We start from the raw sequence: 16,227 nt of genomic DNA, 5'->3' as shown, positions 1-16,227 counted from the left end.
AACTTATGAATTTGGTCATTTGGCCCTCCAGGAGTCCTGTGTAGAGGAGCTGTAACCATGCAGTGCTGAGTGTGCACAATCATTTCACTGCAGTAGTTTTGGACTGTGGTGTTTATTATTGACAAGTCATATAGCATAAATGAAGGTATAATTGTGCGTGTGTCTTCCAGGGACTCAGATCACAGACCTGATGATGCTGATGGTAGACGTGGTGAAGGGCGTCCAGACCCAGACAGCAGAGTGTCTGCTGATAGGAGAGCTGACCTGCAACCCGCATGGTGGTCATTCTCAACAAGACTGACCTGCTGCAGCCCAACAAGAGACAGACCTTCATCGACAAGATGACCAAGAGACTGCACAAGACCCTAGAGAACACCAGGTAACACACACACACACAGTCATTCTAAACCCTGTTTCATCCCCTGTTGACCAGATTTAAAGACTGTCCTGTGATTGCCGTGGCAGCGAAGCCTGGGGGTCCTGAGGCCCCTGAAACAGAGGAACACCAGGGAGTGCCTGACTTAATGGAGGTAAAGACCCTGAACACACTGGTGCCCCAGGATGTGCCTGCACTATTAGCGGTATGGGTTAATATTCTGACGAGACAGGACTAACCCGTTTTCCCGATCTCTGGTATATCATCAAGATAAATTAATCACAGCACGTTTTTGGAGTCATTCAGCAGCTTGTGCCTGGTTAATTAGAATGTTGTTGGAAATTAATGTTGAAAGCAAACATTTTGTATTCTTAAAACAGCTTTCGCTGATTCCTGTTGACAAGAACTGTTCATAAATAGGCCAATGTCAAAACACAGTTTAGGAAGTGTCCAAATCAATAGATACAAAAACTATTTGTGATATTGAAAACCTAAACATAAAATGTACTACCTACATATACAGTTGAAGTCAGAAGTTTACATACACTTATGTTGGAGTCATTAAAACAATTTAAAAAAATATCTTGTTAACAAACTATAGTTTTGGCAAGTCGGTTAGGACATCTACTTTGTGCATGACACACGTAATTGTTCCAACAATTGTTTACAGACAGATTATTTCACTTACAATTCAAGGTATCCCAATTCCAGTGGGTCAAGTTTACATACACTAAGTTGACTGTGTTTGGAAAATTCCATAAAATTATGTCATGGCTTTAGAAGCTTCTGAGGCAATTGGAGGTGCACCTGTGGATGAATTTCAAGGCCTACTGTCAAACTCAGTGCCTCTTTGCTTAACATTATGGGAAAATCAAAAGAATCAGCCAAGATCTCAGAGAAAAGTAGACCTCCACAAGTCTGGTTCATCCTTGGGAGCAATTTCCAAATGCCTGAAGGTACCACGTTCATCTGTAAAAACAATAGTACACAAGTATAAACACCATGGGACCACGCAGCCATCATACCGCTCAGGAAGGAGACGCGTTCTGTCTCCTAGAAATGAACGTACTTTGGTGCGAAATGTGCAAATCATTCCCAGAAAAACAGCAAATTACCTTGTGAAGATGCTGGAGGAAACAGGTACAAAAGTATCTATATCCACAGTAAAAACGAGTCCTATATCGACATAACCTGAAAGGCCGCTCAGCAAGGTAGAAGCCACTGCTCCAAAACCGCCATAAAAAAGCCAGAATACGGTTTGCAACTGCATATGGGGACAATGATTGTACTTTTTGAAGAAATGTCCTCCGGTCTGATGAAACAACAATAGAACTGGTTGGCCATAATGACCATCGTTATGTTTGGAGGAAAAAGGGGGAGACTTGCAAGCCGAAGAACACCATCCCAACCGTGAAGCATGGGGGTGGCAGCATCATGTTGTGGGGGTGCTTTGTGAAGGAGGGACTGGTGCACTTCACAAAATAGATGGCATCATGAAGTAGGAAAATTATGTGGATATATTGAAGCAACATCTCAAGACATCAGTCAGGAACTTAAATCTTGGTCGCAAATGGGTCTTCCAAATGGACAATGACCCCAAGCATGCTTCCAAAGTTGTGGCAAAATGGCTTAAGGACAACCAAGTCAAGCAATTAAAGTGACCATCACAAAGCCCTGACCTCAATCCTACAGAAGATTTGTGGGCAGAACTGAAAAAGCATGTGTGAGCAAAGAGGCCTACAGACCTGACTCAGTTACACCATACATGTCAGGAGTAATGGGACAAAATTAACCCATCTTATTGTGGAAAGCTTGTGGAAGGCTACCTGAAACGTTTGACCCAAGTTAAACAATTTAAAGGCAATGTTACCAAATACTAATTGAGTAAACTTCTGACTCACTGGGAATGTGATGAAAAAAATTAAAGCTAAAATAAATCACTCTCTCTACTATTATTCTGACATTTCACATTCTTAAAATAGTGGTGATCCTATCTGACCTAAGACAGGGAATTTTTAAGAGGATTAAATGTCAGGAATTGTGAAAAACTGAGTTTAAATGTATTTGGCTAAGGTGTACGTAAACTTCCGACTTCAACTCTACATGTGCCCAACAGTAATATTGTATTATAATTTTTTTACGAGCACCTTATAAACTGCATATGCACCAAAAACAAGTGGCAATAATGGTTTGACAAGTGGCAATAAATCACACGTATTTATTGTGGGGGAATCAGGTTGTGTGCACAACAAAAAACACACAGGAACTGTAAATATTGTTTACATCACTGGTTAGAGGAAGACAGCCTGCTACATTTTGGAGTGATGCATTTTAATTTGGGGCTCACCAAAACGGAAAGAGAAACGCAGCACTTATTTGCCAATCACTCATAATCGATATCACGTTGAAATCAATAGAACGAGAGGGGGGAGTCAGGTTGCACGTCCTGTTCGAACACTACTGAAAAACCACACTGAATCTGGGAATACTATGTAGACTGTATCACTGGTTAGAGGACAACTTGTAAAAAAACATCCAGCTACCTTTTCGATTGTTGCATTTTGTTTCAAGTGGATTGCCAATGCAGAAAGGTAAACACAGCACTATTTTGTTAAAGGGATACTTTGGGATTTTGTCAATGAGGTCCTTTATGTACTTCCCCAGAGTCAGATGAACTGCAGGATAGCATGCTAGTAGATACCTATAGATTTCCAGTAAATCTCTTGGGAAGTAGATGAATTGTCAATAGCCCGAAGTATCCCTTTAATCACTCATATCAATATCACATTGAAATCAATAAAGCGAGGCAAACGTCTGGGTGGTAGGCGCTGTTTGAAAGGCCACATTGAGGATATTTTTTGATATATCACTGGTTAGAAGTGAATTTGCTAAACACAGCGGTCTACATATTGATCTGTTATTTAACTGACATGAATCACGCCCCTGCACATGATATCAACACTGACAACGTTTGGCTGTTATGTCAGTCATAGTTTGAATCTGGTGTGAGGCTAGCAACTTTTATAGAGAGACCACCCCAAATTCTCCATGCTGTTTGAGTTCCAAAATGAGAGCACAGTTCTAACTCCTGTGACCCACAGTGTGTATGTCTTAATCACAGGACAAAACCAAAGAGATTGATCTGTTTTAAGCAAATGATCTCGTGCCATCATGCTGACCATACACTTTTATACTAACATTACCAATCTGAGGTAAAAAAAAGGATGTTTCATTCCCCCCCAATTTGATGTAGGGAAATTCCACGGTAATGGAATTACTGAAAATTGTACCAAAACACAAGATCTGTGCTGATGTAAAGTTTGGACATCTGCACAGTTTTTCCAGTAGATGTGTTTTTGTACAATTTTCTGTTGAATTTGTTAAAGTAGTCCTTGTGCATAGAGCTGTATGGTTTGTTAAACTTTGAAATCAATAGTTTGGGTTTGATATACATTTTGAAGTGAAAAATCGGTCTCAGAGTAATTCGGTTAACTTGGAATTGCCCTGTGGTCAAAACGTGAGCTTGTGTAATGTAGTAACACATACTGTCCACATCATGGAACGTAGCGTCATGTAAATTCATTAAATGTGGCATAGAAATGCAATATTTTAATTTAGGGTTATAGTTAGTTAACGTACAATAATCACCATATATTTCTCACTAGTTTACCCATTTAGAGAGTTAAGTGCTCTCAAACACATTTGAACCGGGTGCTCTAGACTACAGCTTCCATAGTGTCTGTGCAGCAGCCTGAACGTTCCATGACGCGTTTCTTACTGATGTGAAGACCACTTCAATGACACCTACAGTATCCTTTAATTGAAATGACACAGTAAAGGGTAGATACCATAGAACAAAGAGGCATATGACAGACACTGTCCTAGGGCAGAACCCCCTGACCTATGATTAAAACACAAGAGCCACTGTCAGGAAGTCTTTATGAAACCACAGGATACACAGACTCAACACTAAGATATGCTTCTGATTAGGACGGGCCCTCTAGTCTGTGTGTGTGTGTGTGAATCACACTCATGCCTACGGTGACCGTACAATGTTATGACAGCAGTTTTGACTTTGCTCTGTATGCACGTCTCCCCGAGCTGTTGAAGAGCCAGACCTGCCTCCCTCACAGAGACCCGGGGGAGCCCTGCTGATGGCGGTGCACCACTGCTTCTCCAGCCGCGGTCAGGGCACGGTCATGACCGGAACCATCCTACAGGGGGCGCTAGCTGTCAACGACACCGTGGAGATCCCAGACCTCGAGCTACGGTCACTGACCACAGACCGTTGATTTGCATGACCACTGAAAGAAGTCCCGATCAGTGGTTCTCAACCCGCTAAGTCTATTGACCAGCAACAATTATTTGTGATATTGCTGATTTATTATAGTGCGTTAGTCAGATGAATTAGTTCCATGGCATGCTCTTAGTCCCTGCTTCCAGAAAGGTGGAGAATCGTTGTTGCAGTAGAATAACCCTGATTCAGATGACCTGGACAGCACAAGGCTGAAGTAGAATCTACAGAGTTCATAAGTTGACTGGAAGAGGAGGGAGGGGAAAGAGGGATGGTAGTGTGGGGGTGGAGGATGTGTGTGTGTTTTGGAAAGGGCAGGATGGGGAGACTGGAGAAGAGGGGTGGGGGTTGACAGTACAGGAGCTGACTAATTTACACCAGATGCAGTCACTCACATTTGTTTGTAGGCCAGCCTAGTCTAAACACCAGCTTATTGTATTCAACCTTACTATCAACTGGTGTCATTATAACATCCTCCATCAGGTGGCAGCAAAAGCCTGAAAAAAACAGGCTTTTGTCTCAGCATTCAGTGTCAGAGAAGAATGGTGGTTAGGCCACAACGACCATACTCTCCGTCACAACACTACAGTGGACACACAACAAAAACAACACTCAGTGATGGGTAGGATAATTGGCCCTGTAACCGAATGGTTGCTGGGTCAAATCCTTGAGCCGACAAGGTAAAAATCTGCCGCTCTGCTCTTGAGCAAGGCAGTTAACCCCAACGACAATTGCTCCCGGGGTACCGATGATGTGGACGTCGATTAAGGCAGCCCCCAGCACCTCTCTGATTCAGAGGGTTTGGGTTAAATGCGTAAGACGCATTTCAGTTGAATGCATTAACTGAATGCAACTGAATAGGTATTCCCCATTCCCTGTTCTGTTGTATATTGTACATGGTAATACCTCGTAATTTGTCAATTGCAAAACTAACCTTGCTCAAACAACAAACAAGAGTCGGTTAGTTTGATTGTCTGTCTGTGTTTGTCTTTTAACCCCTAGGAGACCAAGAACGTGAAGTTGATTCAGATGTTCCGGCAGCCGGTGTGTGGGGCCATGCAGGGTGACCGCATGGGTATGTGTGACCCAGTTTGGCCCCAAATTGCTAGAACGGGGGGTGGTGTGTACCCCTGGCTCCCTACACACCCTCCATGCTGCCCACATCTCCGTCAGAAAGATTGGCCACCCGTGCCAAGTTCCACATCACCGTGGGCCACGAGACCGTCATGGCCAGGGTCACCTTCTTCGGTCTGCCCCCTGGGGAGACCCCCCCAGACTCCCAACACGGACCCCCAACCACCACCCTCCGACCCCCACTCCCCACTCCCCTCAGCCAGAACCCAGCCCCCTGAGCTCACCCTTCTCCTTTGACCGGGAGTACTTCCACCAGGACGAGTATGTGATTGGTCAGCGGGAGGCCGGAGGAGCTAGGCCAGACCCGAAGCAGTGGGCGCTGCTGGAGTTTGAGCGTCCGGTCACGTGTCCCCCTCTATGCCTGGTGATAGGCTCCAAGCTGGACACAGACATCCACGCCAACGCGTGCCGGCTGGCGTTCCAGGGACGTCTGCTGGAGGGCTTTGAGGAGAAAAGCTATTCTGAGACTACGCTACCCAGACTACGCATCTACAAGACCAAACGCAAGGAGGGAGCGGTGGAGAGGGTGAGTGGACGCCCTGCTCGCCTCTCTCTGACACCCTGCCCTCCCATCACCCTTCATGGATCTTTGTCCTTGCTCCTTTGCCCTCTCTCTCACCCCTCTTCTCTCTCTTTCTCTCTAGTCTTTGTTTGGATTTTTCATTGCTGGTGGTGCTGGAGCGTGTTGCAGGGACTGAGCTCCCATTGTGCGCACACACACAGAGTCCCTGGGGCGGTGCGGGAGGGCAGCGTGGAGAAGTATGCGGGGCCTTGACCTGTGCTGGGCTGTGACACAGGCGTGTGGTCCCCTGATGCCAGAGGCAGCAGCCAGACAGACTGGTGCTGTTTGGACACACCTGAGTGGCACAGAAATATACCCACATGGCTCTCTGCATTCCTCCCGACCCGCACTCTAGCCTCTGCTCTCTCGCTCGCTCTCTCTGCTCTCTCTCTCTCTCTGTTCGCTCTCTCTCTCTCTGTTCTCAGCTCTCTCTCTGCTCTCAGCTCTCTCTCTGCGCTCTCTCTCTCTGCTCTCACTCTCTCTGCGCTCTCTCTGCTCGCTCTCTCTCTGCTCGCTTTCTCTCTCTCTGTTCTCTCTCTGCTCACTCTGCTCTCTCTGCTCGTTCTCTCTCTGCTCTTTTTTTTCTTTCTCTCTCTCTTTGTGTACTCGATCCGTCATGTTTTTTGTCTCTCACTTTCAGCCTCTTTCTCCCTGGCTCCATCTCACTCTTGTAATATATTTCTATGTTCCTCAGTTTGTTTTTGGCTCATAAGAGTCTTATCTGCCTCTCGTTGCTCCTGTCTGTCTCTGTCTGTTTGAGTGTTGTCTGCCACCCAGCAGCAGCCAGCAGTCTGTCTGTGTGTACACACCCTCAGTCAGGGTCGCTAACAGGTCAGAGGTCAAGTGTGTGGACAAGTTTTACTGCTGTTAGCACCTCAGGCTGTCGACAGCCAACCCCACAGTTACACAGCAGTCCTTGACCCTCTCCCTGTGAGGTCAGACTCTGTTCATGTGGGTGTGTGTGGGTTCCCCTCACATAATGAGGAAGTGCTGTTTGTTTTTTGTCTTCTAAGAGGACACATACCTGAGATGTTGGAATGTTTGAGATATGACTGTGTCTTTATGTCATGCCTTTGTCACAGTGTTGTCTGACATGTGTACCAACTGTAGCTTATCTGTGGTCACGCTTCAGTCAGAACCCAACGTCAGAGAGAGAGAAAGGGAGCGAAGTGGGGAGGGTTCAAGACAGAGTGAGGGGGAGAAGTAGAGAGAGAGACAGAGCGGTGCCCTCCCTTTATCGGATCAGTGACGGTTGAGAGAGTCTCAGTGATGGAGAGAAAATACAAACAACAAACAGAAGAAGAATGTGTAGAGGAACGAAAGAGGAGATACAGACAAGCTGGTGGCAGGCCTAGGGCAATGTGGCTCGTTGGGTTGGGACGGGGTACAGAACAGTGTCATGGTGGGGTCAGCCACCCCCCACTATGGCGACAGAGTGGCAGCATGGTAACACGAGGTCATGCACCAGTGTCTGTTAAATCAGAGAGAGGAACATAGAAAACAAACACACACTGACCTCTCTGTGCTGGAGGAAGTTTATACTGTCAGACTCAATAAATAATTAAAGGATATGCTGGATAGTTTTAGGAGATTTTCCACGTGTATTATTTGCTTTTATCATTAACTGGAAGCTGTTCGTTGAATAATAATTATTACATTAGAATAATTATATTTTATATTTTTTTTATATGATTTCTTTGTGTCTGTCATTGGTGCCCCTCATGTCTCTTTAGTCATCTCTAACATTTATATATTTCTAAATTCTTTTCTTTTACTTTTAGGTTTGTGTATTGTTGTGAATTGTTAGATATTACTTCACTGTTGGAGCTAGCAACACAATCATTTTGCTACACCCTCAATAACATCTGCCAAACACGTGAATGTGACCAATAACATCTGATTTGATTTGGTCAGGTAACAGATGACCACGCTGTGATTGGGCGAAACCTGTTTAAGAAGTAGACCAACCCTGCAGTTGTTTTTGGGGTTAAAGGTCACTCTCAATCGGCGGGGCAGGGATCATCATTCAGACAAAGCGTCAAGTTTACGATCTGGGTGCCAGGTAAGTAGTGGTGGGGCTGGAGAGGAAGGTGGAGGTGGTGGATGAATCTGTTTAGGAAGAAAAGGACCGCGCCGACGATTGGTTAAAATCAGCCGACCCATAGGCGTCCTATCACATCTGACCATCAGATATTGCAGTGGATGGGCGTCCTATCACATCTGACCATCAGATATTGCAGTGGATGGGCGTCCTATCACATCTGACCATCAGATATTGCAGTGGATGGGCGTCCTATCACATCTGACCATCAGATATTGCAGTGGATGGGCGTCCTATCACATCTGACCATCACATATTGCAGTGGATGGGCGTCCTATCACATCTGACCATCAGATATTGCAGTGGATGGGCGTCCTATCACATCTGACCATCAGATATTGCAGTGGATGGGCGTCCTATCACATCTGACCATCAGATATTGCAGTGGATGGGCGTCCTATCACATCTGACCATCAGATATTGCAGTGGATGGGCGTCCTATCACATCTGACCATCACATATTGCAGTGGATGGGCGTCCTATCACATCTGACCATCAGATATTGCAGTGGATGGGCGTCCTATCACATCTGACCATCAGATATTGCAGTGGATGGGCGTCCTATCACATCTGACCATCACATATTGCAGTGGATGGGCGTCCTATCACATCTGACCATCAGATATTGCAGTGGATGGGCGTCCTATCACATCTGACCATCAGATATTGCAGTGGATGGGCGTCCTATCACATCTGACCATCAGATATTGCAGTGGATGGGCGTCCTATCACATCTGACCATCAGATATTGCAGTGGATGGGCGTCCTATCACATCTGACCATCACATATTGCAGTGGATGGGCGTCCTATCACATCTGACCATCACATATTGCAGTGGATGGGCGTCCTATCACATCTGACCATCACATATTGCAGTGGATGGGCGTCCTATCACATCTGACCATCACATATTGCAGTGGATGGGCATCCTATCACATCTGACCATCAGATATTGCAGTGGATGGGCGTCCTATCACATCTGACCATCAGATATTGCAGTGGATGGGCGTCCTATCACATCTGACCATCAGATATTGCAGTGGATGGGCGTCCTATCACATCTGACCATCCGATATTTCAGTGGATGGGCGTCCTATCACATCTGACCATCAGATATTGCAGTGGATGGGCGTCCTATCACATCTGACCATCAGATATTGCAGTGGATGGGCGTCCTATCACATCTGACCATCAGATATTGCATTGGATGGGCGTCCTATCACATCTGACCATCCGATACCACCCATAATTTTCTATTAATTTCCTGGCGATTCTACATGTTGATCTGCCACTGTTCGTTGACAGCAGGTGATCTACTGTGCATGGCCAACGTTCCCTATGGTGTCTCTCCTTCATAAGCTACATTAACAGTCAAGATAAGGACTGTATCATTTGAGTTTCTTACTGCGTTTGTTGCCAATTTCTTATTCCATCTGTTTATTAGTCAGAATTATGCAATTACATTTATAGTACAACAAAAGAATGAAAGGGGCCTTCTCCTTTTTTCCTGTATCTCTCTCTCTGGTTCCTGTACGTTCGTTATCAGGATCAGGATGTGGTTAGAGTGGTGGGCTGGGAATCCCACTCCAGCATTCCCAGGATTCCTCTGGGGGTAGCTCTGGGTCCGAGGGAAGTCTGCTCCCTGTTTATTTTACCTTGTGTCTCTCCGCTCCCCTCCGACCCACAGCTAGGCTCCACACCGGGCCGGGCAGGAAGAGAAACCAAAAACATTTAGAAAGAGAAGCCTACCTATATCCTCTCAACTCACTCACATTCACGTACACACTCACACACATGCTCTTACATACACACTGACATACTTGGCTAGTCACTTAAGACATTCAGTATGCTCATTGCTCGTACACACTCATAGTATGACGGTGCTGTGTGATCCTCTGACCTCTAGCTACCCCAGGTGTGTTTGTGTTGTGTGTGTGTGTGTGCTCCCTTTCTCTCGTTGTTGTTCTTTTCTTCTCCCTTCAAACCCCTTCATGGCACATTATTAAAGACAGAGAAAGCCACGGAGAGAGGGAGAAATGGAAAGAGGGCTAGTTAGATTTGAAGGGCTTCTTTGAAGGCCCTCCAGGCCTCTCCACAACCTCCCCCCTCTCACACAGGCACTACTGTCCAATCCCCCCGCCATCCGCCCTCCCCTGGACCTGACCCCAAACTCATCCCCTGCAAGCCCCTAAAGGCCACCAGCCTGGCACCAGACAGTTATTCTGTCTCTCCAGAGAGAGATGGAGGGATAGATGGAGGGAACGGAGCAGAGAAAGATAGGGGAGTAGTGTGGTTTGTGTACGTGATGTCCGCTTGGATAGAACAAATGTTTTCATTATGTGGTTTAAATCAATACCACAGCTTGTTATACATGTGTGAAGGTGGCTTCTGGAGGGTAATTCACTGTGTATTTTACTCAAACCTTGAACTAGATTTGACCGTTTTATTGGACACTATCACATGATTCATTCTAGTTTGTATTTACTGCTATTTATCTAAGTGCTTCCCTTTGTGTGATTGTTTGCGTGAGTGTTTGTGTGAGTGTTTGTGTGAGTAAGTGAATGAGAGAAAGCGAGAGAGAGAAGTGGGGTAAGGCCAAGCGAATAGATCGGAGATATCCATCCCCGTAATCCTAACAACCCTCATGCTGGCATAACCATAACAATCTCCTCGGTGGCGCCGTGTGACGCGGGTAGGCGAGGTCAGCCGATGCAGAGGTTTGCTCAGGGAACATTTCTCAGCTACACGTGAGCAGAAACACACACACACACACACACACACACACACAGATGCCCCAGAGGAATCCAGAGCACGCCCACAACCGCCTGACAACTGTCAGACACCAGCGTAAATGTCAGCCAGGACAGGACCGCCACAGAGAACCCTGACAGAGACACGTTTCTTCTACAACTATAGGAACTGTGAAACAAGACCAGCACAACAGATCTACACTATATAAACAAAGTATGTGGACATCCATTCAAATGAATGGATTTGGCTATTTCAGCCACACCCATTGCTGACAGGTGTATAAAATGGAGCATGCAGCCATGCAATCTACATAGACAAACGTTGACAGTAGAAGGGCCTCACTGAAGAGCTCAGTGACTTTCAGCATGGCACCGTCATAGGATGCCACCTTTCCAACAAGTCAGTTTGTCAAATTTCTGCCCTGCTGGAGCTGCCCCAGTCAACTGTAATAGTTGAAGTGCTGTTATTGTGAAGTGGAAACGTCTAGGAGCAACACCAGCTCAGCCGCGAAGTGGTAGGCCACACAAGCTCACAGAACGGCACTGCCGATTGCTGCAAGAGTGCAGTAAAAGAACGCTACCTGCCCGACTGCATCGTGCCAACTGTAAAGTTTGGTTGAGGAGGAATAATGTTCTGGGGCTGTTTTTCATGGTTTAGGCTAGGCCCCTTAGTTCCATTGAAGGGAAATCTTTACATTTCAGCATACAATGACATTCTTGGTGATTCTGTGCTTCCAACATTTTGTAGCAACAGTTTGGGGGAAGGCCCTTTCTCGTTACATCATGGCAATGCCGCCGTGCACAAAGTGAGGTCCATACAGAAATGGTTTGTCGAGATCGGTGTGGAAGAACTTGACTGGCCTGCACAGAGCCTCAACTGCTCGTGGCTGAATGGAAGCAAGTCCCCGCAGCAATGTTCCTACATCTAGTGGAAAGCCTTCCCAGAAGAGTGGAGGCTGTTGTAGCAGCAAAGGGGGAACTCCATGTTAATGCCCATGATTTTGGAATGAGATGTTCATAAAAACAGGTGTCCACATACTTATGGTCATGTAGTGTTTCTGTTCTCTCTCCCATCTCTGTCATCAACACTATAAAGAGCAGATATATACTGTTGACCCTGATTCACCAATGGAGAGCAGTCATAACAGGTCTAGTGGTGTGGCCTAGGCTGGTCTAGTGGTCTAAGCCATTGCCTCTAGATCACATGTAATGCAACAGCATGGGTACGAATCTGGCCCACTGCTATTTCAGCACACTCGCTCTTCTATATTTTCTCTCTACCTCTGTCCAATCCTTTGTTTAATTTTGATCATTTAAATTGTTTTTTTTTTGTATTTGTTAAATACCTATGCGACTTGTATAAACTACCATAAATTCTAATGCTCATATGATTTCTCTTTCTCTCCCTCTCTCTTCCCCATTCCCTCTTTCTTCTCTTCAGAGGGTCTCAGTCTAGAGACTTAGCAGCTCCTCTCCTCCACCTCCAAGAAGAAAGGAAAGGGTGGGGCTAAGGGGGAACTAGCCAAAGAGGAAGATGCCAAGATGGACACTCAGCCAATCAACATCAGCCTCCGATTCAAGAGATACGTTTTTGACCCCCACAAGAAGATGGTTCAGTCTTGAGGTGCATTCAGTTCACTTGAACGTTTGCTACGTTGTGTTGTTCAGTACAAACCGCTCCACGTTTCCCCAAAACGTTCTTGTATGTTCTTGAACAGACTTTGTGCTACGTTTGGTGGGTATGGCGAGGTGTGGCTTGAAGCAATGAGTGACGAATTTAAAGGGCAGCGGTCATGCTGACAGCGTTCCCAAACCCACAACCCCTCCCCATTTTTAAACTGGTTGTTCAGTACAGCACTGTTTCTGTTCAATTGAACGTTCCAGAATGTAAAAACCAACAGACCGCAGCCCTGACCTTTGCAGCAGTAGCTAGAAGATGAGAACAGAGTGGTTAAAAAAAGTGACTACACTGTTCTCCTCTTCGAGTTGAAAGTAACGAATACTATATTTTCAATACATTTTTCCATGATAGGTGAATAAATGCTTGCACAAAATAAGAAAAGGTGTGTCAGCCATGTTACGGTAATGATGGAAAGATGAGAGAGTGGTTCAGAGACGGTGTAAAGGCTGGCCTCTGTATCTGGAGCACATAGTGCCTTCAGAAAGTATTCATACCTTTTGACTTATTCCACATGTTGTCGTGTTACAGCCTGAATTCAAAATAATGACAAAGTGAAAATGTTTTTAGAAATGTTTGCAAATGTATTGAAAATGAAATACAGAAATATCTAATTTACATAAGTATTCACACCCCTAAGTCAATACTTTGTAGAAGCACCTTTGGCAGTGATTATAGCTGTGAGTCTTTCTGGGTTAGTCTCTATGAGCTTTCCACACCTGGATTGTGCAACATTTGCCCATTTATTTATTTCAAAATTCTTTGCTAGACAGTCATTTTCAGGTGTTGCCGTAACTGTTTTAAAGTCACCATTGGCCTCATGGTGAAACCCCTGAGCGGTTTCCTTCCTCTCCGACAACGGAGTTAGAGAGGACGCCTTTATCTTTGTAGTGACTGGGTGTATTGATACACTGTCCAAATGTAATTAATAAACCAGAAAGCCATAGCAATGCTAATTATAGCCTAATGTTAGCTAGCTAACTATGAATCTAGTTGGTTAGCTTTAGCTACCTGCAGATTCATACTCCAGCATTTCATGCTATGACAATCCATTTTGCACTGTAGCTATGGGTTGGGATTATGGTTAATTGTTTAGCTAGCTAGCTAACATAACTTTAGTTCTGCTAGCTAGCTACATGTCTAAACAAAATACTCCACTTCGCAAGAGAATGATTACGTGCCCCATCAATTTAGCCTGGTGTGTCTGGGGGTGATTACGGCCATCTATTGTATTTCATGTACATGTCTAGACAATAGTGACCCATCCACTTAGATAGATGTGGCTGGGGGGGTGGTTATAGCATTTCTTTAACATGACCCACCAATGTAGGGTCTGGGTAAGCATCATCTAATAATTCTGAAATAGTTATACAATATATTTAGCTGGACACTTTCAAAGTAAGATTAGGATATAGGCCACGGACGAGATAATGTGCATTGTTACCAGATCTTATTTAAGGGCTTCATAGCAAAGGGGGTGAATACATATGCACGCACCACTTTTCTGTTTTTAAGTTTTGTACATTTTTTGAAACAAGTAATTTTTTCCATTTCACTTCATCAATTTGGACTATTTTTCCATTACATGAAATCCAAATAAAAATCAATTTAAATTACAGATTTTAATGCAATAAAATAGAACCACCAAGGGGAATGAATACTTTTGCAAGGCACTGTTTTATTTATTTAACTAGGCAAGTCAGTTAAGAACAAATTCAAATGTTCAATGACGGCCTAGTGGGCCTAGTGGGTTAACTGCCTGTTCAGGGGAAGAACGACAGATTTGTACCTTGTCAGCTCAGGCATTTGAACTTACAACCTTCCGGTTACTAGTCCAACGCTCTAACCACTAGGCTACGCTGCCACCCCTGAATGATGTGTGAAATTTGTTTTGATTTTAAAATGGACCATTGTCATAAACCTGTATTGAAACAGGGGCAGCAGAAAAAAATACATGTCATCTATGCACTTAAATAGCAAATGGAGGACGCTTTTTCTGTGGTTCATTTTCTTTTTTTGAATTTTTTTCTTTTTTTGAATTTTACCCCTTTTTCTCCCTCTCCTTCGTAGTATCCAATTGTTAGTAGCTACTATCTTGTCTCATCGCTACAACTCCCGTACGGGCTCGGGAGAGACGAAGGTTGAAAGTCATGCGTCCTCCGATACATGCGTCCTACTATTGACCATCAGCAGCATCAGAGCTTGGAGAAGCCTAATTACCGTGACTACGTGGTCACGTGGAATTTGACTGTCAGCATGATTCGTGACCGCCAGTGTGGCGGTAATATGGTCACTGTGACAGCCATACTCCTGCCCAATGACATCATCATGATAGAAAGGTGACAGAGTTAGCGTGGGTTAATTCTGTTTTATTTCAGCTGTGTGTGTGTGTGTGTGTTTTTTACTTTCACCAGGCCTTAGAGGTATGCCAGTGGGGTATTGACGATGTAGTGTGTGATGTCAGCAAACTGTCTCTGTGGACCCGTTCTGTATCTGAGCTGGAATCAGTGGAAATAGGAGGGAGGGAGAATGAGAAGGGGATACTACCAGGATTGTTCCTCTGACTGACATTCCTTTTAGTCTTATCTCCTCCTGTTCCTCTTATAGAAAACCTTCTCCCTGTTCCTCTTATAGAAAACCAGACGAAGGGTAAAAAAAAAACTCTGCCTGTTCCTCTCCTTCTCTCTTTCTCCAATTTCTCCCTTGCTCATGTCTGTCCACCCAGCTTTTTATTTTTGCCTCTATGTCACTCTCTCAACCCCCTTTCACATTTTGTCTTCCTAACTTCCCACTCTCACATTGTGTCAATGTTTCCTCAGTAGCACCTCCCAGCTCTTTGTGTGAAACCTCTCTACTCACATAGATTTTAGAGTTAACTAGAACGATTTACCAGAACATGGATGCGTGTATGTTCATATACACATTATTTGCACAGCTGTGTATATGTAGTGAATATGTGTGTGTTTGTACACAGATGCATGTGCATGCTAATGTATGTTTGTATGTGTACCCAATAACATTTCCTCAGACGGAGACAGTGCGGCTCAAGGAGGATTGTGGGAATGGGGAAATCTTTACATATATTGCTTTATTGTGTTGGTGTTGATCTGTGCGGTAATGTGACAAATGTGACTAGGTGTTGATTTGTATACATGCCTCAGATATGAGCACACCAACCAGACAGAGAATAACAGTGTTACCGGAGTAATAAACCATTGTCATTGGCCGTCAGACTGTCATCATCATCATCCATCCATTTTAGCTCGTCTCTGTAGTTCTGCTTTTCACGCAGATTTATCAGTCAATTACATCAATAACGAACAGGGGTTTT

The 16,227-nt window shown here is 44.7% G+C and overlaps 1 protein-coding gene across 1 annotated transcript; it reads left to right on the top strand.

Annotated features, from left to right (window-relative positions):
* The first annotated feature begins 275 nt into the window (after positions 1-275).
* Positions 276-13,445, top strand: LOC110493233 (selenocysteine-specific elongation factor-like). Its single transcript, XM_036948427.1, has 5 exons — positions 276-379; positions 434-581; positions 4,510-4,646; positions 5,694-6,330; positions 12,660-13,445. Exons 1-5 carry the CDS (start codon positions 276-278, stop codon positions 12,672-12,674), a joined length of 1,041 nt encoding a protein of 346 aa, XP_036804322.1. The 3' UTR covers positions 12,675-13,445.
* Positions 13,446-16,227: the final 2,782 nt, after the last annotated feature.

This window comes from Oncorhynchus mykiss, chromosome 17, assembly GCF_013265735.2.
Source record: "Oncorhynchus mykiss isolate Arlee chromosome 17, USDA_OmykA_1.1, whole genome shotgun sequence".
NCBI lineage: Eukaryota > Metazoa > Chordata > Actinopteri > Salmoniformes > Salmonidae > Oncorhynchus > Oncorhynchus mykiss.
Note: the sequence above shows the minus strand (reverse complement) of the source record. Positions and strands in the feature narration are given on the sequence as shown.